This window comes from Bos indicus, chromosome 13 (assembly GCF_029378745.1).
Source record: "Bos indicus isolate NIAB-ARS_2022 breed Sahiwal x Tharparkar chromosome 13, NIAB-ARS_B.indTharparkar_mat_pri_1.0, whole genome shotgun sequence".
In the NCBI taxonomy this organism is placed as follows: domain Eukaryota; kingdom Metazoa; phylum Chordata; class Mammalia; order Artiodactyla; family Bovidae; genus Bos; species Bos indicus.
In genome coordinates, this window is record NC_091772.1 from 10521657 (window position 1) to 10547090 (window position 25434).

The 25434-nt window shown below is 41.8% G+C and overlaps 1 protein-coding gene across 1 annotated transcript in view; it reads left to right on the top strand.

The window, feature by feature from the left end:
• LOC139186646 (ankyrin repeat domain-containing protein 26-like) overlaps positions 1 to 25434 on the top strand; it is a 40572-nt gene that overhangs the window by 14018 nt on the left and 1120 nt on the right. Inside the window, exons 3-6 of the mRNA XM_070801943.1 lie at positions 4518 to 5725; positions 8621 to 8691; positions 9441 to 9534; positions 19082 to 19224. Of these exons, the coding sequence (XP_070658044.1) occupies positions 5627 to 5725; positions 8621 to 8691; positions 9441 to 9534; positions 19082 to 19224 (407 nt within the window). The 5' untranslated portion in view covers positions 4518 to 5626. The remainder of the gene's footprint in view (positions 1 to 4517; positions 5726 to 8620; positions 8692 to 9440; positions 9535 to 19081; positions 19225 to 25434) is intronic.

Genomic DNA, 25434 nt, shown 5'->3' on the forward strand with positions numbered 1-25434 from the left:
TATTTCTCAAGATCTGTAGGCCCCTTCCTATGTAGTCAGTACTAACTACAGGGTTTTAACCTATTGCCCCTGTCACTTCCAAGGCGGTTCCCTCTGTTTTAGCTTCTTCGGTTTGCTGGTCTCGTCAGTGCCTGATTTCTGCCCTGACGCAAGGGGGCAGTGGTGGACACTTTTTTAGGCTCACTTGTTCAGTCGCGCTCTGGGGAGGGAAGGACGCTGCAAACAAATAACTCTGGCGTGTGCTCGCAGTGTCTCAGCCATACTGGGCCTGCCCTCGCTCATGGAGCGTGTGCCCTCCCTGCCCAGACTGCTCAGGCTCTAGGTTGCTCAGCCAGGAACCGTCCGAGGCCTGCCCTGAGCTGCATGCACGTCCCAGGTCTGAGCTGCTCAGGTTCACGCTCTCTGGTAGTCCTCAGAGGCGCAGACTCGGTTGGGCCTGAGTTTTGTGCCCTTCCCAGGTCCGAGCAGCTCAGGGGATGAGGTGTTTGGCGAGCACGGTTGCTGCGACTTATCGCCTCCCCCGTCCCTGCCGCTCGGTTTTCTGGGTGTACAACCGGTGCACCTTCTCAGGCAGATGTTGACTGTCCAGAACTCCAAGAAGTCTTAGTTAGCAAAGAAGCCTGCTTGCAGTTTGGTAGATAATGTCTCCCTGGGGCTGCGATTGCCCCCTTCCGGCTCTGGCTACCTGTCACAGGAGGGGGATGGTCTGCAGCCGCTAGTTCTGTTCAGTCCTTTGTTCTGTGCGGGGGCCTGGTGGTTTCTTAGGTTAGGGCTTTTCGCGTCGTAGCTATCCCGCAGTCTGGTTTGCTAGCCCGTTAGTTCCCTCAGATTGCCCTCAGGGCACTCAGGCCCCGGTCCTTACTCTAAGCAATGCAGCCTGCACCTCCCTGCCCAGCCCCCGCTTGCTAGTGGCAGGTGCAGGTGTCTGCGCTGTTTCACCGCTGGGGGAGTTACCGTTGGGCTCGTAATCTGTGGGTTTTAATTATTTATTTATTTTTCCTCCCTGTTATGTTGCCCTCCGTGCTTGCAAGGCTCGACACAGACTCGGCAGTGAGAGTGTTTCCTGATGTTTGGAAACTTCTCTCTTTTTAAGTCTCCCTTCCCAGGACGGAGCTCCGTCCCTACCTCTTTTGTCTCTGTTTTTGTCTTTTATATTTTTTCCTACCTCCTTTCGAAGACAATGGGCTGCTTTTATGGGTGCCTGATGTCCTCTGCTGGCATTCAGAAATTGTTTTGTGGAATTTACTCAGCGTTTAAATGTTTTTTGATGAATTTGTGGGGGAGAACGTGGTCTCCCCGTCCTACTCCTCCGCCATTTTAGGACCGCCTCTGCTGGGTGCAGTTTTTCGATCAGAGGAAGGAAGAGGTCACGTCAGTAGCTCACACAATAGTTACTGAGAAACCACAGGGTTGAGATTGGTGTAGAAACTGGAGGCTAAGCTCTCCACTCACCTCAGGCGACAGATCCTTCTGCCTTGAGGGACCATTGGTGAGTGAATAGGTCTAGAAGAGAAAGGGCATGGGGAGGGAAGATCGTGCCTAATTTTACATCAAGTTACCTCTGGCCTTCAATCCGGCAGGTGGCTGAGAGTCATGGACACGCTCCCTCTATGCCCGTCAGCCCTCCAGGCCACTTGCCCCGTGAACAGCTCAGAGCTGGCTCCACTTTCCCAGCTGGGTTCTCCCTCACAGCAGAGTCCTCAAAGACAGGTGTTAACTGGCATCCTCTAGAAGTGTGAGAATGCTCCCCATGAGATTTTTTTCCAGCAACTGGTAGATACCAAACACTCTCGAAGTTGATTGTCCTTCATTCTGAAGAGTTGTCGAGTGGCATCTCAAGCAGAGGAATTCACTCCCCCAGCCGATATCCCTCTCAGACACGGACCGGATCCCATCCCTGAGGTCCTAGCAACAGATCTCCCACAATGAAAACCTCTCAGGCAGAGCTCGGGAAAGTACTATTTGTAATTCAAATCCATTTGTCTACCTCAGTCAGGTAGGGACATACAATGGCCTCGTCCAAGGAGAGGCCTTCAATATTTTCCATAGGAATTGATCTCAGATCCTTCACGACTGTGTCAAAGGAGCCAGGACCCTGATTGTGGTTTAGTCCAGGCAGACCACGTGTGCGTCCCCATCGACTGCACTACCTGACCAAGTCCCTCTAATTTGGGGTGAGCGTGTCTGTCCCTCCATGCACGTCGTCATCTTCAGTGTCTGAATCAGAGTCTGTTCTTGGCTCCACTGTCATTTCTTTAACCAATATCCTGTCAGTGACACTTTCACATCATTTACAGGTTTTCAGTTTGTAAAAGCTGCAACATTAGTTGTAAAAACACTTTTGAATGCTTTAACAAGGTGTTTTTTTAGAATAAACTTTTAAAAGTCCCCCTCCCAACAAGAGAATAAAAATCAAAAACTCCCATTACTAATAGATATTCTAGTATTTGGTAGTGATTTCCCTTCCTTGATAGATGATTAGGTTAGTTTATCACTTCGAAGATAAGAAGGAAAACTATAGGCAGTTCAGAGACCATACTTTGGAAGTCATTCTTGTGCTTGTGAGAAAATTAACCCTCTGCTCTGTGTAGTGTCTTGTTTCAGTACAAGGAACTTTTGGAAACAGTGATAGATATGCCATGCTATGCTATGCTATGTTCAGTCACTTCAGTCGTGTCTGACTCTGTGCGACCCCATAGACGGCAGCCCACCAGGCTCCCCCGTCCCTGGGATTCTCCAGGCAAGAATACTGGCGTGGGCTGCCATTTCCTTCTCCAATGCATCAAAGTGAAAAGTGAAAGTGAAGTCGCTCAGTTATGCCCGACTCTTAGCGACCCCATGGATTGCAGCCTACCAGGCTCCTCCGTCCATGGAATTTTCCAAGCAAGAGTACTGGAGTGGGGTGCCATTGCCTTCTCCGAGATATGCCATAGTATACATTTAGTGATAATAATGTTTCTCATTGTATTTCCCCCATCTTACTATTTTAAACAGTATGAAGCTATAATGAAAGTTATTTCAGCAGCAAATAATCTCATGACTCTCTAAGAAGAGCTCTCTGAATTTTACCTTATTTACCATTAGTGTATATACCATGAATGACATAGGAGGATTATTTTGTATTGATATGTTTGTACTAGAGAAGTAACTGTGGTTTGATGTAAGAGGACTAACAGAGTCAGAAGACCTGGTGAAAAGCCTGCAGCTTACTTATATCGTTTTAACTTCTTCCTTTCCAGAATCATTATAGCTAATGGGTTAATTGATGTTTGTAGAAGTGCTTAGTACAGTTGTCAATAGGTATAAGTCTGTAATTGCCTATTAAAATGTTAGAGAGGTAGCATATTCCCAAGAAAACAATTTCTGTACAAAATATAATCTATTTAAATACATATAGAGCTAAGGCTCTTGCTGTGAAGTAGTTGTATAGGAGGTATCAGATGCCGTGTTTTTAAAGGTAGCAAGTGGTGTTTATTGAATCACAGGTGATTTACAATATTGTGTCAGTTTCAGGTATACAGCACAGTGATTCATACATATATGTATATATGTGTGTATATTATATAAATGGGGCTTTGCTGCTGGCTCAGACAGTAAAGAATCCACGTGCAAAGCAGGAGACCTGGCTTCGATCCTTAGGTTGGGAAGATCCCCTGGAGAAGGAAATGGCTGCCCTGTCCAGTATTCTTGCTTGGGGAATTCCATGGACAGAGGCGCCTGGCAGGCTACAGTCTGTGGGGTTGCAAAGAGTTGGACATGACTGAGTAAGTAACACAGATACACACACATCACACACGCATATTCCTTTTCAGATCCTTCTTGTAGAATATTGTGTAGTTCCTAATGTTGTACGTAGATCCTTATTGGTATTTTATGTGCACTTGTCTATATATAATGGTATATGTTAAACCCAACCTCCTTGTTTATCCCTTCCCCTACCCTCCTTTCCCCCATGGTAACCATAAGTTTGTTTTTTTTATGTTTGTGAGTCTCTTTCTGTTTTGGAAATAAATTCATTTTATATTCCACATATAAACAGTATGATATATTATTTATCTTTGACTTACCTCACATAGTGTGATAATGTCTAGGTCTATCTCTTGATGCAAATAGCATTATTTCATTCTTTTTTCATGGCTTAGTAGTTTTGCATTGTATAAATATTCCACATCAGATGCAAGTTTTAAGTGTAGTCAAATTTATAAATCTTTTATTTTAAGCCCTCTGGGTTCGCTGTGGTTCAGAGAAAAGCCTTTTCAGTTCTGAGCTTCTTGAAAAGTCACTTGGGATTTCTTTTTCCTTTCATGGATTCATTGTCTTCAATTAAGTTTTTGAACCTTTGGAAGTTTCTGCTTATGAAGTTTGAGGTTTGTATCAAACCTTTATTTTTCTGTTTGGAGAGCCACTTGTTGCAGTCTTTTCACTGTATAAACATACAGGTTAGTGTTTCGTTTTTAGGAAATAATGAAATGTCATTTTATTGAGTACTAACTAAAAGTCTCCTTTGTTTCACTTAGGTTTCTGATAGTGGGAGAAAAGCAAAAGATCTGTTATGCAAAAACCACCTGCTGCAGGATGAAACTGCCAGCCTAAGACTGGAAATAGACACAGTAAAAAATCAGAAGCAGGAAAAGGAAAAGAAATATTTTGAGGATATTAAAAATCTTCAAAAGGCAATGAAATCGAAAGAGGAAATATTAACAGAGACTATATTCCAGTATACTGGTCTGCTTAATGTCCTGATAGCTGAGAATACAATGCTCAAATCTGAGCTGGAGAACAATAAACAAAGCAAACAAGCACCGGAAGCAGAAGTGGAATCATACCGTTCTAGACTGGCTGCTGCCACACACGATCATGATCAAGGTCAGACATCACAAAGAGACCTGGAGCTTGCCTTCCAGAAGGCAAACGACGAGAGGTTATGCTTGCAGGACCAAATGAAGTTCGATGTGACTAAGCTGAGAAGTAACAGTGAGACAGCTTCCCAGCAACTTTCTAAAGTGGAAAGTCAATTCAATAAGCTAAAAATCAAGCTGCATCAGATGAGAGATGATCTCAGAGAAAAGACTTCAATGTTAGAATGTGTCCAGAGAGACCCACTACTAGATATAAAATAGATAAGCCACAAGGGAATGGCCTCATTTTTTTGCTGGGATAGGAATCTGTTGGAAAGATCTGAGCACTGGTTAGAATATGTGAAGATCTCTGAAGTTAATCAAAGCCTCTAATAAAGAAAGAGGGAAAATGCTGCACAGGGTGGAATTTTCCACCACTTGTTGGACATTCACACCCATTTCTTTCTGGTTGTGAGGTGGTGAAGCTCTGCAGATTTATCGGGAGGGGCAGGGTGTGGACAGCGGGTCTGCATTTTTGTCTGAGTAACTTAATATCAGGAAGGCCAGAGGGTGGCCCCTTCTGTGTCTGTAACCAGATTCAGTGAGGAGGGAAAAGAAGGTGAGCTGCTGTGTGTGGTGATGGTTTTCAAAGTCCATGTGTTGGCGTTATCTATTATTAGCACAACGTCGTAGTAAAGTGATTTGATAAACTTAGTGACAGAGAATCTTATTAGGCAGTTGTGAGATGACTTTGGCGAGAACTGACGGACACCATAAAAAAGCGGTCTATGACGGAGGCTTCACTGGAAGTCACGGCACGTAACTGTGCCAACTTAGAAGATGAGGCACAGGATTTAAAGAGCAAGTTACATCAACTCCCAAGTCAGGTACGTGTGAAATTGAATGTGTTGACAATTAATATGTAGGATAAAGTGTTTTAGGACACTCATTTTCATAGACAGCTTTCTTTTGTATTTTCATTACAAGTAATTTACTATAGTTTTATTATCTGTATAATGCACTCGTTTCTTAAACTCTGACTTTCATTCTGCCATTTGCATTATATATTTTTTATTTACCCTTAAGAAAGTGGAGAAATGTGCATCATTTTTCACACAAGTTGAGAGACTTTTTTTCCTATTGAACAATATTTTTTTTTTAGTGATAGCTGTATTATCATGCTGAAGCAAGCCAGATAAAATCAGAGGATAATGTTTAATGGAAGGTTCCAGAAAATTATAATTTCCCATCTTCCCTTTGGTGAATGGCTGTAGAGTTCTGTATATATTTATTTCATGAATTTCAGAATAACTTGTGCAGAGAGAGTATTATACAAACCAGTTGAATTTAGGCATTGCCTTCCTTTCTCTTCATTTTAGATATATTGTAAAAGCAAGGAGGTACTCAGATGGAGTATAGTATGTACATCCAGAATAAAGAACATTATCTAGATTGTGCCTTTGGATTTTTTAAAAAGCTATTGAGATATAATTGACGTATCATATAATTCACCCATTCCAAGTGTGTAGTTCAGTTTCTCTTAGTCTAGAGAGGTGTCATCTGTGACCACAGTCAATTTTAGAGCATTTCCATCAGCCCCCCAAAGAAACCCTGCATCCCTTAGCCACCACCTATGGCCCCCTCCTCTCCCTCAGCCCCAGGCAACCCCCAGTCTAATAGCCGTCTGTGTAGACATGCCTGTTCTGGGTATTTCACATAAATGGAATCACACAGTGTGTGTTCCTTTATGGTTAGCTTTTCTCATTTGATGTCATGTTTTTGAGGTTCATCCATGTGATAGCAAGTATCAGTTCTTCCATTTCTGTTGATTATCAAACAAGAAACAGTATGTGGCTAAGCCAGTTATCCATTCATATGTTGATGGAGATTTGCATTGTTTCCACTTTGCAGCTAGGAATAATGCTGCTGTGAGCATTATTCTGGATGGACATGTTTTTATTTCCCTGTGGTTGGATTTTATCCTCCGAGTTAACTGGCTGATTTCTCCTTTTTTTGCCTTTGCTCAGACTGTCCTTTCTGTCTTTACAGTTTCTATTCCTCTTGGGTAGTCCTCCATTTGTTCAGACCTGCTGCCCAGTCTCTCCTTCTCCAGAGCTTTCCTGACTGTCCAGCTCTCATCGAGCCTTTTCTCTTCAGCCCTGTCATCCCATCTGTGAAGAACAGTTTAGCCCTTCATTTTACATTGTTGTCATTTTTTTCGTGAGGGAGAATCTTGTCTAAGTATACATTAGTCTAACGGAATATTTCTTAATATGCACAGCACTTGTCTTGCATAAATGGAAAATAGCTTAACAATTGTTAAGACACAACTAAGTACTTCATCCATACAATAATTTCTTCTTGGAGATGCTGGTATAGTAAAACTTCTATTAAAGTATATTTTAAGTAATTAAATGTAAAATTGAAAGTGCTTAGTCTAATAGAGGAGAATTGTTCAATTAAATGCTCATATTTTTCCCCTGACTCTGGTAGTAAAATGTAAATTTGCCTTCCTTCATTATACAGCCAGAAGTGGGATTTATGGATATCTAGCCTTTCAGGCCCCTATGGATTTATAACCTTCCCAGCCTAAGGTTCTGGGGATGGCTTCTCTGATACCCATACCTGGTAACCTTACTTTTCTCATCCGAGTACTTGCTAGACATTAACAGTTGCTGGGAATGAATTGATTCAGAACTTTCATTTAGCAGTAGGGTAATATTTCCATGGCAGTCACTTCACCCTTCCTCTGACAGTCATGTAATGTTCTGTACCACTCTGTCCAGGAGGTGCTATTTGCATATTAACCGGTGGTCATTGTCCACTGAGTAGTACAGAGAGAAAGGAAGTTGCAAATTACTGTAAGTGGAGAAAAGTACTAGAGTACTAGTTGGTTAGTGGAGTCAGTGAACGTTTTTGAAGTCTGGACACGTGTGTTCTGGGCCTCATGCTCCCCCTTGCTGCCCCTTGCAACGGTATGGAGAGTGAGTTCACTGTGATTGTGTAGAAGACCACTTCCGTTGGCATGCCGTCTGCCTGAAGTATCAGATTGTTTTGCAGGTAAAATACAGCAACCGTAATAATGCCAGTTACAAACAGCTCTTAGTATCTGCCACGTCCTCTTCTAAATACATTATGTATGGTCCCCAGTTTAATCTTCCCAGCATCCCACTGAGGTTGATGCTACCATTATCCCCATTTTATGGATGGAGAAACTGAGATACAGAAAGGTTAAGTAATTTGCCCCAGGACTCATAGCTCAGAACTGATGGAACTGGAACACAGGTCCACGGATTCTGGCTCCCATGTAGCTACTGCCTCTCACAATAGTCCCTGAAGCATCTGGTTGTCACCAACAGCAGTGTTAGCTCTCATAATCACTGGAAGAGCCGTGGGCATTCACATATGTGGATATTTAAACTGATGGCTGATGTGGAGCTTGGAATAAAAAAAAAAAAATGCTACCATAAGGTAATTTTCTGTCTTTCCCCATTTGGCCAGTTTATACATTTGTGTGTTTATTTGAGAAAATCTATTTTAAAGCTTGTATTTGATGATGTATTTGAGTGCTAGAGGAGAGGTCAGTAATGTACAAAGGGCAAACAGTAAATATTTTCAGTTTGTGGACTGTAGGGTGTCTGTTGTAACAACTCAACTCTGCCGTATGGCAGGAAAGCAGCTGTAAACAATATGCAGATGAAAGAGACAGAAAGTGATGATGGCGGATTCGCTAGGTTATCAGTAGTTAAAGCAGTTGTTTTTCCTTTTTTTTCTCTTTTTAGTTGCAAGAAGCACAGGATCAACATATAGAGGCCGTGAGATGTGCTGAAAAAACACAGGATCACATCCAAAAGTACGATTTAAAGCAGCACAGAAAACAAGTATAGAGCCGATAAATAATATAATACAAGAATTAAATCAGTAATGATAATAAACACAACACTGTGAAGCTGGGTAACATTTTGGCTTTGAGCTGTTTTGAGAGGCATATTTTCCTCCCATTATTTCCCTATTTTGCACATTATCCACAAGTGAAAAGTGAAAGTGTTAGTCACTCAGTTGCATCCAGCTCTTTATGACCCCATGGATATAACCCACCAGGGTCCTCTGTTCATGGAATTCTCCAGGGTGCCAGGAGTGGGTTGCCATTTCCTTGTCCAGGGGATCTTCCTGACCCAGGGATCGAACCTGGGTCTCTTTACATTCTGAGCCACCAGGGAAGCCAATTGTCCACAAAACACAACTCAAAAAACAGTACAGTTACAAAATCATGTACTTTTCTAAATTCTAAGATCCTCTACAATTGAACTGCAGATGTTTGTTCAGAAAGAGTGTGGTATTTTAAAAATCTATGTGTGAAGGACTTCCTTGAGAGTTCAGGGGTTAAAACTCTGCCTTCCAAGGCAGAGGATGTGGGTTTGATCCCTGGTCGGGGAGCTAAGATCCCACATGCCTCACAGCCAAAAATCCAAAACATAAAACAGAAGCAATGTTGTAGCAAATTCAATAAAGACTTTAAAAATGGTCCACATCCAAAAAAAAAAAAACCTAAAAAAAAAAAAACCTATGTGTGAAAATAATTATTTTAAATCTGCATTTTAGGCTTGAAATTGAAAATGCCAAGTTACAAACTACAGTCAAAAAGCAAGTGGACAAAATTGAACAACTTCAGAAAAACCTGTTCAGTACAAGATTGGTAAGTCAACCTCTTAATTTCTGTTATACTGAGGAAGAATTTTAATTTTTTTTTTTTTACTAGTAATATACGACAATATTTTGGACAGTGTGAAAAATCTCATTGATTAAAGAGTTTATTGTATTTTTACTGACATGTTTTGCTACTGGTAGTATAATTCCTCTTTATAGAAAAAGTGGACTGAGTTTATAAAATTAATGATTTTTATAGTAAGAATTTAAAACATTGTGAGGATCAGTCAAAAAGCAATATTTTATGTGGACCGTATCTTGTTTGTTCATTCCTCTGTCAATGAAATTGGGGTTTTTCCACTTTCTGGCTATTGTTAATAATGGTGCCATGAACATTGGTACACAATCATCTATTTGAGTCTGGAAATTTTAGCAATGATTTGATTGAGAATTCTGTATTTCTCTTGTAATCCAAATCCTTCTGTGAGATTTTAGAGAATGAATCATTTTTAATATTGCAGTTTGTTCTCTTCACCAGGAATGAATACTACATCTCTATAGAACAGTTCTTTCTGAAAGAATATATTTTTTCCTTTGTTGGATTTTTTTTTTAAGAGGTGGGCTTTGCATGGGATTTTTTTCAAAGATTATTTTAGTAAGATGTGATTTAAATAACCCTGGAATATCTTGAACCACTGGTGAAAATTACTTCAGAGAATCTTTAGAAAGTGAAATGTAAATATAGCCAACATTAAAAAAACTTTCATTCAGTTCAGTTCAGTTTGGTCGCTCAGTCATGTCCGACTCTTTGCAACCCCATGAACTGCAGCACGCCAGGCCTCCCTGTCCATCACCACCTCCCGGAGTTCACTCAGACTCACGTCCATCGAGTCTGTGATGCCATCCAGCATTCTGTCTCATCCTCTGTCGTCCCCTTCTCCTCCTGGCCCCCAATCCTTCCCATCATCAGAGTCTTTTCCAGTGAGTCAACTCTTCACATGAGGTGGCCAAAATACTGGAGTTTCAGCTTTAGCATCATTCCTTCCAAAGAACACCCAGGACTGATCTCCTTTAGAATGCACTGATTGGATCTCCTTGCAGTCCAAGGGACTCTCAAGAGTCTTCTCCAACACCACAGTTCAAAAGCATCAATTCTTTGGTGCTCAGCATTCTTCACCGTCCAACTCTCACATCCATACACGACCACTGGAAAAACCATAGCCTTGACTAGACAGACCTTTGTTGGCAAAGTAATGTCTCTCCTTTTCAATATGCTATCTAGGTTGGTCATAACTTTGCTTCCAAGGAGCAAGCGTCTTTTAATTTCATGGCTGCAATCACCATCTGCAGTGATTTTGGAGCCCCAAAAAATAAAGTCTGACAGTTTCCACTGTTTCCCCATCTATTTCCCATGAAGTGATGGGACCAGATGCCATGATCTTCGTTTTCTGAATGTTGAGCTTTAAGCCAACTTGTTCACTCTCCACTTTCACTTTCATCAAGAGGCTTTTTAGTTCCTCTTCACTTTCTGCCATAAGGGTGGTGTCATCTGCATATCTGAGGTTATTGATATTTCTCCCAGCAATCTTGATTCCAGCTTGTGCTTCATCCAGCCTGGCATTTCTAATGATGTACTCTGCATATAAATTAAATAAGCAGGGTGACAATATACAGCCTTGACATACTCCTTTTCCTATTTGGAACCAGTCTGTTGTTCCACGTCCAGTTCTAATTGTTGCTTCCTGACCTGCATACAGGTTTCTCAAGAGGCAGGTCAGGTGGTCTGGCATTCCCATCTTTCTCAGAATTTTCCACAGTTTATTGTGATCCACATAGTCAAAGGCTTTGGCATAGTCAATAAAGCAGAAATAAATGTTTTTCTGGAATGCTCTTGCTTTTTTGATGATCCAGAGGATGTTGGCAATTTGATCTCTGGTTCCTTGCCTTTTTTAAAACCAGCTTGAACATCTGGAAGTTCACGGTTCACGTATTGCTGAAGCTTGGCTTGGAGAATTTTGAGCATTACTTTACTAGTGTGTGAGATGAGTGCAATTGTGCGGTAGTTTGAGCGTTCTTTGGCATTGCCTTTGTTTGGGATTGGAATGAAAACTGACCTTTTCCAGTCCTGTGGCCACTGCTGAGTTTTCCAAATTTGCTGGCATATTGAGTGCAGCACTTTCACAGCATCATCTTTCAGGATTTGAAAGAGCTCATCTGGAATTCCATCACCTCCACTAGCTTTGATCGTAGTGATGCTTTCTAAGGCCCACTTCACATTCCAGGATGTCTGGCTCATTAGCATTTAGTATTTTATGTTTCAGTTCAGTCACTCAGTTGTGTCCCATTCTGCAAACCGATGGCCTGCAGCAAGCCATCTTCCTTGTCCATCACCAACTCCTGGAGCCTTCTCAAACTCATGTCCATCGAGTCAGTAATGCCATTCAACCATCTCATTCTCTGACATTCCCTTCTCTGCCTGCCTTCAATCTTTCCAGCATCAGGGTCTTTTCCAGTGAGTCAGTTCTTCGCATCAGGTGGCCAAAGTACTGGAACTTCAGCTTCAGAATCCGTCATATGAATATTCAGGACTGATTTCCTCTAGGATTGACTGGTTGGATCTCCTTGCAGTCCAAGAGACTCTCAAGCGTCTTCTCCAACACCACAGTTCGAAAGCATCAGTTCTTCGATTCTCAGCTTTCTTGATGGTCCAACTCACATATCCATCTATGATTACTGGAAAAACCATAGCTTTGACTAGACAGACCTTTGTCAGCAAAGTAATATCTCTGCTTTTAATATGCTGTGTAGGTGGGTCATAACTTTTCTTCCAAGGAGGAGGCAGCTTTTAATTTCATGGGTACAGTCACCATCTGCAGTGATTTTGGAGATCCCAAAAATAGTCTGTCACTGTTGCCATTGTTCTCCCATCTAGCTGCCATGAAGTGATGGGACTGGATGTCAAGATCTTAGTTTCCTCAATGTTGAGTTTTATGCCAGGTTTTTCACCTCCTCTTTCCCTTTCTTCGAGAGGATCTTTAGATCCTCTTTGCTTTCTGCCATAAGGGTGGTGTCATCTACATATCGGAGAAGGTGATGGCACCCCACTCCAGTACTCTTGCCTGGAAAATCCCATGGACGGAGGGGCCTGGTAGGCTGCAGTCCATGGGGTCCCGAAGAATCAGATATGACTGAGCGACCTCACTTTTGCTTTTCATTTTCATGCATTGGAGGACATAGTAACCCACTCCAGTGTTCTTGCCTGGAGAATCACAGGGACAGCAGAGCCTGGTGGGCTGCTGTCTATGGGGTCGCACAGAGTCGGACACAACTGAAGTGACTTAGGAGCAGCAGCAGCAGCAACTGCATATCAGAGGTTATTGTTATTTCTCCCGGCTATCTTGATTCCAGCTTGTGATTCCTCCAGTGTGGCATTTCTCATGATGTACTCTGCATATAAGTTAAATAAGCATGTGACAATACACAGCCTTGATGTGTTCTTTTCCCAGTTTGGAACCAGTCTGTTGTTCCCTGTCCAGTTCTAACTGTTGCTTCTGAGCTGCATACAGGTTTCTGAGGAAGCAGGTGAGGTAGTCTGGTATTCCCATCTCTTTAAGAATTTTCCACGGTTTGTTTGATCCATACAGTCAAAGGCTTTGACATCGTCAATAAAGCAGAAGTAGATGTTTTTCTGGAATTCTCTTGCTTTTTTTTAAGATCCTACGGATGTTGGAAATTTATACTCTTGTTCCTCTGCCTTTTTTACATCCAGCTTGAACATCTGGAAGTTCTCAGTTCATGTACTGTTGAAGCCTCACTTGAAGAATTTTGAGCATTACTTTGCTAGCATGTGAGATGAGTGCAATTGTTCAGTAGTTTGAACATTCTTTAGCATTGCCTTTCGTTGGGATTGAAATGAAATCTGACCTTTTCCAGCCCTGTGGCCTTTGCTGAGTTTTGCATATTTGCTGGCATATTGAATGCAACACATTCACTGCATCATATTTTAGGATTTGAAAGAGCTGAACAGGAATTCCATTACCTTCACTAGCTTTGTTCGTAGTGGTGCTTCTGAAGGCCCACCTGACTTTGCACTCCAGGATGTCTGTCTCTAGGTGAGTGATCACACCATCATGATTATCTGGGTCATGAAGATCTTTTCTGTATAGTTTTTTTGTGTTCTTGCCACCTCTTTTTAATATCTTCTGCTTTCTGTTAGGTTCATACCATTTTTGTCCTTAATTGGCCCATCTTTGCATGATATGTTCCCTTGATATCTCTAATTTTCCTGACGAGATCTCCAGTCTTTCCTATTCTATTGTTTTCCTCTATTTCTTTGCATTGATCGCTGAGGAAGGCTTTCTTATTCTTTGTTTTGGCTATTGTGAATGATGCTGCAGTGAAGCATAGTGTCCAAATCTCTGTTTAAGCCCCTATTTTCAGTTCTTTGCAGTATATACCTAGGAGTGGAATTAGTGGGTTGTATGATAATTCACTGGTTAGCTTTTTGAAGAAGCACCAAACTATTTTTCACAGAGGCTACACCATATTATATCCCACCAGCAATGTGTAAGTTTTCCAATTTCTCCACATTCTAACCATGATTATCTTTTTAATGTGTCTATTGGTTATTTGTATATCTTCTTTGGTAGTGCAGAGGTAGAGAATCTGCTTGCCAGTGCAGCAGATGCAAGTGACTTGGTTTCGATCCCTGTGTTGGAAAGATGCACTGGAGAAGGAAATGGTAACCACTTCAGTATTCTTGCCTGAAAAATTTCATGAAGAGAAGAGCTTGATGGCTATGGGTCACAAGGAATCAGACAGCTGAGTGACTGAGGTTACACACACATCAAGTCCTTTGCCCTCTTTTTGCCTGTGCCCCAAGGCTTGTAGAATCTTATTTCCCCACCAACGGTTCAACTTGCGCCCAGGCCCTTGGCAGTGAAAGTTCAGAGTTCTGACAACTGGATTACCAGGAAATCCCCACCTTTGTTCATTTTTAGTGAAATTGTTTGTCCCTGATTCATGGGGTCGCAAAGAGTTGGACATGACTGAATGACTGAACTGAACTGAACTTGTTGTTTTATTCTGTTGTTGATGAGTAAATGTCTTAGATATTAAATCCTTATCACGTTATATAATTGGCAAATATTTTCTCTCATTCTGTAGATTATCTCTTTACTTTCTTAATAATGCCCTTTAATGTACAAAGATTTTAATTAAGATGAAATTCAACATGTTTGTTTATTTTTTACTTCTGTTTTTGGTCTTATATCTAAGCTTCCATCAACAAGTAAGGTTGTGTGCATTTACTTTGTTTCATTCAAAAGTTTTATGGTTTTAGCTGCAATATTTAGGTGGTTGCTGTTTTTAATCATAGTTGTGTATGATGTGAAGTAGGGGTCCAACTTCATTCTTGTACATGTGGAAATCCAGTCATCCAAGTGCCATTTGTTGAAGAGACTGCTCTTTCCCAGTTGATTGGATTTGGCATCCTTGTCAAAAATCAGTGGGCTGTAGATATATGGATTTATTTTTGGAGGCTCAGTTCTACTCCATTGGTCCATATGTCTGTCCGTATACTAGTACCACTCTGCTTTAAATACTGTAGCTTTGTTACATGTTTTGAAATCTGGAAATCTCAGTTGTCCATTTCTTTTTTCTTTTTAAGGTTATTCTGGGATATCCAGGGCTCCTTTAATTCCATATGAATTTGAATGTTGACCTATACATTTCTGAAAAAAAGCTGTTGAAATTTTGATAGAGATTGTGATTAATGTGTAGATCACCTTAGGTGAGGTTGTCATTTTTGACAATATTAAGTCTTCCTCCCCATGGACTGTGAAAATCTTTCCATTAATTTAGGTCTTCTTTAGTTTCTTTCACCGATGTTTTGTAGTTTTCCATGTACCAGTCTTTTACTTGTTTGGTTAAATCTATTCCTAAATATTTCATTATTTTAAACTCTAAATGAAATCACTTTCTTTTTGGGATTGTTCATTGCACATGGATAGAAACAACTGAATCCTGTGTGTTGATCTTGTATCTTGCAGCTTTACTGAATTTGTTTACTAACTTAAGTGGCTTCCTTTGAATTCATTGGAGTTTTCATACATATGATCATATAATCTGTAAAAAGATATAGTTAAAATTCTTCCTTTCCAGTTTGAATTTCTTTAATTTCAACGTCCTGTCTATTTACTCTGATTAGCACTTCTAGTGCATCTTTGAATATCACTGATGAAAGTGGGCATCCTTATCTTGTTCCTGATCTTAGAGGGAAAGATTTCTTTTTCTTACCATTGAGTATAATGTTAGCTGTGCAGTTTTCATCATTGCCTTTATAATTTTGAGGAACTTTCCTTCCATTTGTTGTTTTTGAATTTTTATCATGAAAAGACATTGAGTTTTGTCAAGTACCTTTTCTGTACCTTTTGAGAGTCATATGGTTTGTTATCCTTTGTTCTGAAAGTGTTCTGCATTACATTGATTGATATTCTCATGTTGAACCACTCTTCCATTCCTGGGTAAATCCCACGTGGTCATGATGTATACTCCTTTTAATATGCTTATTGAATTGTGTTTGCTCGAATTTTATTGAGGATGTTTGTATATATATTTATAAGAAGTATTATCTGTAGCTTCCTTGTGATATCTTAGTCTGGCATTGATATCAGTGTAACATGGCCTCATCAAAAGAGTTAGGAAGTGTTCCCTTCCTTTCAGTTTTTTTGAGGTAGTCTATGTTGTCTGTTATCAGTATAGGCACTCCTAGCCTCTTTTGGTTAGTATTCATAGGGAGTTTCTATTTCATTCCTCTTATCTTTCAATCTATTTAAGTGTTTGGATCTAGAGGGAATCTCTTGTAAATAGCATATAGTTGAATCATGCTGTTTTATTCATTATGACAATATCTGCCTTTTTATTGGAAAGTTTAATCTGTTTAGATTTAAAATAATTGCTGACAAGGAAAGACTTACTTCTATTGTTTGGGTGTTTATATTATGTATATATTATAGCTTATTATCCTTCATTTCATCCACTGATGCCTTTTTTTGGGCAAACCCAGGCCCCAGCTGTGAAAGCACCAAGGAGTCCTAACCACTGGACCACCAGGGAACTCCTGATTTATGCTTTCTCCAATGTGTAGTATCTGTTTTTCTAGTGAGCTGTTTTGATTGGTCATTTTGCTGCCAGTGATGCCCAAGTCCGCCTGAGCAGTGGAATCACATGTAGAAATTTTTAGACACATGGATTCTGCAACTTCTCTACAAACTGTAGATCAGAGTCTGCAGAGCTATGTTCCAAGATTGCAGGAATCTAAAGTTCTAAGACTCTCCTAAGTCATTCTGAGAAACTGCTTAACCAAAGTCCTTCTTGGGGACTAGAAAATCTTCAAGTGTTTTCACTAGTGTTCTACATACACGTCTTCCCTTCCATTGCCTATTGAACATTAAAATAAAGGTCATTTAGAGAGAATCATGGAGAAGGCAATGGCACCCCACTCCAGTACTCTTGCCTGGAAAATCCCATGGACGGAGGAGCCTGGTAGGCTGCAGTCCATGGGGTCGCTAAGAGTCGGACACGACTGAGCGACTTCACTTTCACTTTTCACTTTCATGCGTTGGAGAAGGAAATGGCAATCCACTCCAGTGTTCTTGCCTGGAGAATCCCAGGGACGGGGGAGCCTGGTGAGCTGCCGTCTATGGGGTCGCACAGAGTCGGACACGACTGAAGCGAGTTAGCAGCAGCAGCAGCTGAGAGAATCAACACAGCAACTAGTCAAAGTCAAATAATCACTCTAGCCAGTAATATACTTCACTCCCCCATCCTGTGAAGAATTTATATCAACAATCCAGAGACCTGAAAGAGGGAATAGAGCTAAACATGTCAGATGTAGGTTTTATCCTGTTAATCTTTCTGATTTCAAGGTTCATCTGTGGTACTTTTATCTTAAACTCCTGTAAACCAGTGTTGTTGCTTTAAGAAAGTATTGGTTGCAATCAAATTTTTTTCTGTAATCAAAACAAAATATTTTGTGAATGTGTGTGTATGTGTGTGTATGTTGATTTGGGGCCCTGAGTTTAACTGATAACACCAGCAATTTGAGAAAAAGTGAAATACAGACACACATAGCTGTTTTAATAAGAGGAAAGTTTAGTTATTTCAATGTGGCCTGGCATGAACAAGGTCTTAGTTATATTCTTGCTCTTTGGGAATCAGTAACTCCACTTCCATAGTTGACTTTGCTAGTCTTCAAACCAACTTAGTTTCTCTCTTCTACTAAAAGTTTCTAGAGGCAGTTATCAGTCATTTCTTTTGAAGAAGTTAGCAACGAAGTAAAACAGAAACCTAGAGATTGTTGTCAATATTTTAAGATGGAAAGTTGTGCTTGTTGGGGAGTTTAAGTATTAAATCCAGTCTTTTTAAAATGCTGTGTATATATTCCCATTTTTGTTGGTCCAACCAAGAAACAGGTATAGGATGTTATTCAAAATGGGTTACATGTTACTTTTTTTCCCGTAATTAAGTAGCCACCTTTCTTGGGCTTCCCTGGTGGCTCAGTGGTAAAGAATCTGCCTGCAATGCAGGAGACACAGGAGATTCAGGTTTGATCCCTGGGTGGGGAATATCCCCTAGAGGGAGGGCATGGCAGCCTACTCCACTAATTCTGCCTGGAGATTCCCATGGACAGAGGAGCCTAGTAGGCTAGAGTCCATAGGGTCACAAACGGTCGGACATGACTGAATCAACTGAGCACACACACACACAGCCTCTTTTCTGGAACACACGTCTCTAGCAGAGGAGAACCACAAAAATCTTTTAGAAGAAGGCTTTCATTCTTTTGGTTAGCGACAATATATATTAAACCAGCTTTGACATACAGGAGATATTTAGGATTGTCTTTATGGCTAACTGGACTCATAAGTGGGTGAGAAGATCCCTAGACCTGGGCACTTTCATACTGCTTACTTCCATTCATGCTCCTTTGAAGATCAGAGTGGAATTAGCTATTTGCAGTGCATGGCAACCCACTCCGGTACTCTTGCCTGGAAAATCCCATGGACAGAGCAGCCTAGTAGGCTGCAGTCCATGGGGTCGCTAAGAGTCAGACACAACTGAGTGACTTCACTTTCACTTTTCACTTTCATGCATTGGAGGAGGAAATGGAAACCCACTCCAGTGTTCTTGCCTGGAGAATCCCAGGGACAGCGGGGCATGGTGGGCTGCTGTCTATGGGATCACACAGAGTCAGAGACGACTGAAGCGACTTAGCAGCAGCCGCAGTATATCTTTGTTGTTTTGAAAGTCCAGTCGGTGGATTGATGCTTGGCTCGCTGCATAAAAATCAACCAGTATAGTTTGGTAACAGCACAGATTCCCAACTTTTCTGTCTGTGCCTCCCCCCTCTCCCCATCTTCTGTTCAGTTGGTCTGGGTTAGTGCCTGGAAATTAAAGTTCTCCAGCAGACAGGTATGGGAAATACTGTGCAAGAGGGCTCTGAAGAGATGTCTGAGTAAAGAATGTTATGGGTTGCTGGAATTTCAGTATGGAAGCTACCACTGCAAGTTCCATGACTTGTCCCTCCAAATTTACAGGTGTGTCTGTGTACGGAACAAAATGTGGGTCGCAGCCTTTGGAGTCATTTCTGCTGCCTTGGCAGTGGTGAGTGGCTTTGGCCTGATGTACATTGGGGTGCCATTTTTGATCATCATTGCAAATTCACCATTTCTTATTGTAGGTGAGTAAAACAAAGCATGAGGCTGCACACTGTGTATGTGGGGGTGTGGGGTGCGTAAAGGAAGGATATTGTGTTAGATTAGGCAAAATAGTTATATATCAGTGACTCTACAGATGCAAAATGAGGAATCAGGAGAAAAAGAAAATCAAATGGAATTATGTGCCTTTCAGTTCAGTTCAGTTCAGTCTCTCAGTTGTGTCCAACTCTTTGTGACCCCATGGACTGCAGCACACCAGGCCTCCCTGTCGTCACCCACTCCTGGAATTTACCCAAACTCATGTCCATTGAGTTGGTGATGGCATCCAACCATCTCAATCTTTGTCTTATGTACCTTTAAGAGTTAGAAAAATTTAGTACCCCAAATGGAAAAACACAGACCAGGGACATGAACAGGCAGTTCACACACACATACACACACACACAGAATCCAAAACACTAATCATTGAAAATATAAGAAAAAAATATTTGACCTTTCCATTAATCAAGGGATGCAAGTTAAACCAAAAGTGAGACACCTTGTCCTTTTATTAGATTAATGAATATTACAGCAAGACTGAAGGTTTGGGGAAGGTTGTATGCAAATAAACACACATTCTGCTGAGGGAAATTTGTAAATTGGTACACGTTTAAAATATAACTTTGCAACAAATCAAAAGACTTAAAAATTTTAAATGGAATCTGACCTGCCAATTCCACTCCTGGTAATTCGTCCTAGTTATTGGACAGGTGCTCACAAAATAGAAGACGTATGTTCATTTCAGTGTGATTTAGAATAGGAAAAAACAAAAACAGGCTAATTGTATGATAGCGTACGGTGAATGATGTTGGATTCGTGATCTCCAAAGAAGAATATTTAGCTTCTTCTCCACCAGGGACCAGGCTTGATCACTCAAGAGCTTCTGTGTAGCAGAGTTTTATTAAAGTATAAAAAGGGACAGAGAAAGCTTTTGACATAGACATCAGAAGGGGAGGCAGAGTGCTCCCCAAGCTAGTCTTTTCAAGGCCTTATATACTTTTTTCAGACCCACGCCCACAACATACATCTTAAATGAACAAGATTAGAATGAACAATAGAAAGATATTACCAGACCCACTCCCATAATATCCATTTTAAGATGACAGGATTAGTCAGAAGGTTCTTGTTAAGGAGAAACATGTCCTTGAGCAAGAAGCATTGTTATATTCACTAAGACAAAGCAATGTAGAAAAGACCGTTTGTCCTTTTCTCCTTGGGAGTCTCAGACCCCTTTCTCCTTCTTGAGGGCTCAGGACCCCTTTCTCCTCCTCAGGGACCCTGGTCTTCTTATCAACCTACCTAGGAATTGACTTTCTCATTCCCCCCTTTTCTTTTAGGAGGATCTTGTTGCCAAGGGAAAGGGCCATCGTTTTCATTCCATAACTACTTCCTTCTGTTGAAGGGCATTGTCCCTAAGTTGTTGAGGCAATATATTCTCCTAACTGTCATATTGAGGGTCTCTGATCCAGGGTCCCCAAGTAATAGTTGGAGGAGGCTGTGGCACTCGTAGGAGCCTGGACAACCATTTGTAACTTAGAAGCTTTCAGATGGTTAGAAACAAACCCCATTTTACAGTTACAGATGTAAGGCAAAATACCCATTAAACCAAGTTAAATCATAATCAAAATTAAAAGTCACATTATGTCCATAGTTGAATCAGTCCATTTTAGGGTTGTTAGAAGTCATCAGTGGAGAAGGCAGTGGCACCCCACTCCAGTACTCTTGCCTGGAGAATCCCATGGATGGAGGAGCCTGGTGGGCTGCCGTCTATGGGGTCGCACAGAGTTGGACACGACTGAAGCGACTTAGCAGCAGCAACAGAAGTCATCAGAAGAAGACAAGATATCATATATGCTTGTTGTCAGTGCAGGTATTCACAGAGCTGAAGAAAGTCCTTTCCTTGTAGTGGAGAAACCCACCATGCGAAGCCTTTCCTGACAAGGTTGAAAACCTGAAAGCTGAGTCACATAGTTAATTCTAAGGTTTCAGGATGTATGACAAGATCTGTGCATGAAAACAGTCTCATAGAGACAGTCCCTTCTTCTTAGGGGCAGTTCAAGCCCTCGTTAAAGTCATGGGTAAAACTTTAAACCAACTGTCTTGTGTTTCCTGAGTTAGCTCACATGGATGGCCTTTAATAATGGCACTCGCCTTTCCAGCCTTTCCTGAAGATGGGGGTCTCTAGGAACAGTGTAAGGAATATTCTATTCCTGGAAGTCTTGACACCCCTTGAGTTACAGTAGCTTCAAGATGGAACATTGTTGCTCCGAACTTTAGAGTTTAAGATCCCCCTTAACATCATGAGAAGTCAGTATAGTAAGGTTTCGCCCATTCCTTAACCTCAGGCTTTAGTGGATACTGCTTTTCATGTGAAAATAAGTGAGGGGTTTTGAGCTTGATAACAACAGGAACAGCATTTTGTGCTCAACCCACAGTTTTTCCATCAGCGCACACTCTAGGATTTACATTTTGTTCACTTAAAAGAGCAGGCTCCATATTCATGAAAACAGAGGCTGGACCATGTTCAGTATATGCCTCCCTAGAAGGGGTGAGGGAGACTCCAGCTTGATCAGAACCTCGTGAGAAAACAGCACGGAGACCCAGTTGCAGCTTAAAAGATGACTGAAATAATAGCGTTTGACTCATCCTGACAGTCCCATAACAATAGTGCATCAGGAGGAAAGCGGACCAGGGGCTTCAGTGAGCACAGAGAAAGTTGCCCCAGTGTGCAAAAGAAAATCTATCCATTGGCCCCCCACAGTTATTAATCCCCAGGGTTCCACAGGTGTAATTAGAATGGGAGCTTGTATGGGGACCCCCAGGCACTTTCAGTCCCGATTGCCTTGAGAGTCCAACCCCTGGGGCCTATGTCTCAGAGGGCGGCCTCTCCTCAGGTGTGGTCATTTTATAGACCGGACGTGGAGCCGGGCACAGCTTAGATGCCTGAGGGCAAATCCAGCTAGAGATGCCTCTATTTCCGCCGTAATAACAAGTCCACCCCTTTTCACCTAGGTTACTCTGGGCACTTTTCCTCAGTCTGTTTCAGAGTTGATCTAACAGCCATTGTCGGGGCTTCATTCTTTTGTCAGTTTTTTTTCTCCTACTTTCCTCCTTGTATTCTTTACTATGATATACCATCTGAGCCAGCTTTAACAGTCTTTTAAAGACTGATTTGGTCCAAACGCCTGTTTTCATCACTTATGGCAGATATCTGGAGCTGACTGAGTGAGAAATCTATTTTTCAGATTATTCCTTCCTCTGTATTTTTGGGATCAAAGTCAGTAAACTTGTGGAGAGCCTCTTGTAGTCTATCTAGGAATTTTTCAGGAGATTTTTTCTCTCCCTGTTCTGTGTCAGCCAACTTAGCATAGTGTAAAGTCTTAGTGCGCACTGGCATGAATCCTTCAAGAATACACCTGGAAAAGTAGTTCTGATCCCACCTTCGTTTAGGCATGCTGTAGTCACAGTCTGGCTTGTCATGGGAAGTGCTTGGCTCCCAGGAAGGAGGAGAGCTATTTTGTGCTTCCTCTTTCCCCTTGTCTCATCCTCAAGCCATTCATCTTCAAAAGTAGTAGCTTCTCCCAAAACTCGAGTTCTCGAGTCAGGAGTCAGCATCTGTCCCAAGACATACGTTACATCTCTCCAAGTAAGGTCATAAAGTTAGTCCTCTAAAGGCTTTTATGAAATGGGACTGTTTGAGTTTCTACTGAGACTGAGGCATCCCCTTCTGGAAGGGTGCCCTGAGTCAGCCTGTTTAGTTGGGAGCCCTAGATACAGGAGCAAAGTAAGAGAAGAGGAGGCTGCTGAAGGTTTCACAGCCAAATCTGCACCCTGAGGACATAAGTCTTGCATGTCTCGCAGAGAGATAAAGAGCAACACATATGGCAGTTCTACCCATTTCTCTTGTTTTCTACAGAACTGATCTAATTGTGAAACAGTATTATAATTGAGACCCTTCAGCTGACCAGTGTTCCCCATCTTCCAAAGGCTACCATGGCCATTTGGTATCAAAGACAAAGATCAGGCATGTCTTTTTTAAACTCTGGGAATCAAAATTGTCCCCATTTAAAAAAATACATTTTAAAGAGGTGGTTCTGGATCTGCTAGCTCCCATCTGTGAAAGTGAAGTCACTCAGTCGTGTCCGACTCTTTGCGACCCCGTGGACTGTAGCCTACCAGCCTCCTCCATCCATGGGATTCTCTAGGCAAGAATACTGGAGTCAGTTGCCATTTCCTTCTCCAGGGGATCTTCCCAACCCAGCAATCAAACTCGGGTCTCCCGCACTGCAGGCAGATGCTTTACCCTCTGAGCCACCAGGGAAGCTCCCATCTGTAAGAGAGAAAAAAGCAGCATCCACAGCCGTGGCTTCTTTCCACCGGAGGTGTCCCTCCCTGCTCTAGATTGGGGTGTAGACAGACGTTCCACCGAAGCTTTCCTTCCCTGCTTGGACTTAGTCTGTCCCTTACTGACAAAGGTGACTTATCAGTCCCTCCCAGTTCCACCACCGAGGTAGGGTGGAGATGCACCAGGGGTAGGCCTGATGGCATCCCAGACTGATGTCCAGTTCCTCACCATGAAGACCTTTGTCTGATTTTCACTCCTCCTCTGATGCCACCTGGGGTGGAGCAGAGTAGCTTTCCTGGAGTGTTTCCCAAGCTCGTCTTCTAGGGGAAGCATCCATGTTCCATGTGTGTATACACATTCCCGAGTACAGTCCTGAACACAGTAGAAGCTTTGGGTTATAAAGAGACGAACAAGAAATCCAAGATGTCTCTTTTTAGTGTTGCCACACCAGTGTATGTGACAGCAAAAGAGAGACTGGAGGGTCAGCCAGTGAGGAAAAAGTGATTTCTGTGCTAAACTTACTAGGGCCAATCCTTCCAGTTCATTCCCAGAGATTCCACAAAAGGAATATCTAGGGAGTTGAGAGACAAGCCATTGGAGAGCTTTCTCTGGTCTGCTGAGAGCTAGCACTACCAAAGGAAGCCCACTGCACTTCCAAGTTGACCAGATCCTGCAATTCCCAGTCTATGTCTTCAAAAACCTCATGATCAGGGGCAATGCTTCTACCCACATAGATCAGAGGCATAGCCATGACAAAGACTTACTTTTAGGACTCTGGACTCTGGGCCCTGAGGTAGCCAGCCAAGAGAATGACCTCTAGCCTGAGAGATGTTCCTGGAACTAGAGCTCCACCTTGCTCCCAAACGTGCCCTTGTAACTTTCAGCTCCTAGCAAGGCTAGGCGCTTTCATCCATATAGTTTGATGTCTAAGTAAAAGTACGGAGTAACGGCATGGATCACAAGTCCCTTGAAAGTCTATGATCTGACAGGTTAGGTTAGTAGTTCTAATTCTCCACACAATTATGGAATGGTCAAAGAGACCAGGAAAAGCTGACCAAGAAAGGAAAATTTGGTCCACACGCTTCACCCATTTCTGGCCCTTCCCCTCACAGGGATGTTGGGTGTCTCTTGGCATTGGGAGGTCGGTTTATAAACCCCGACAAACCTTTCATTTTGGGGTCTGCCTTCAGTCATTATAACGCACCACAAAACCCCAGTGCAGGGTTCATCACTTGCTTTGCACAGGACATGTCATTCATTCACACAAGCACACTGCAAGATCAGTGAGACCTTGAGAGACAGGCAAAGAAAACCGTTTGAATTCATCTTGTTAATTTTAAATGGATGTTTAAACAATGCAGAGACTCTGTTTTTTTCTCTAACAAGTGTTGGAGTTGACGACATGTTTATTATGATTTCTGCCTGGCAGAAGACCAGCCTCATGGATAGCTTAAGCGAGCAGATGTCCGATGTCTATTCAAAAGTGGCAGTATCCATTACAATCACCACCATCACCAATGTCCTGGCCTCCTATACAGGAATTATGACCTCTTTCATAATAATAAAGAGAACGTGACCTCTTTCAGGTCCATGCAATACTTTTACATTTATATAGGAACAACCCTGCTCTTTTGTTATTTTCATAACATCGTGTGTTTTGGAGTGTTTATGGCCATGGATGGTAAAAGAGAAGTAGTCTATCTACGCTGGCTGAAGAAGCAGGAAACTCCTGACCAAAAATGTTCCTCATTAAAAAAGTCCTTTTGCCTCCCAGGTAATTTTCTCCAAGCTGAACATAAAGCTGATCTCCATCCAATGAATCTATTCTTTTTTCAATTTATTTTTTATT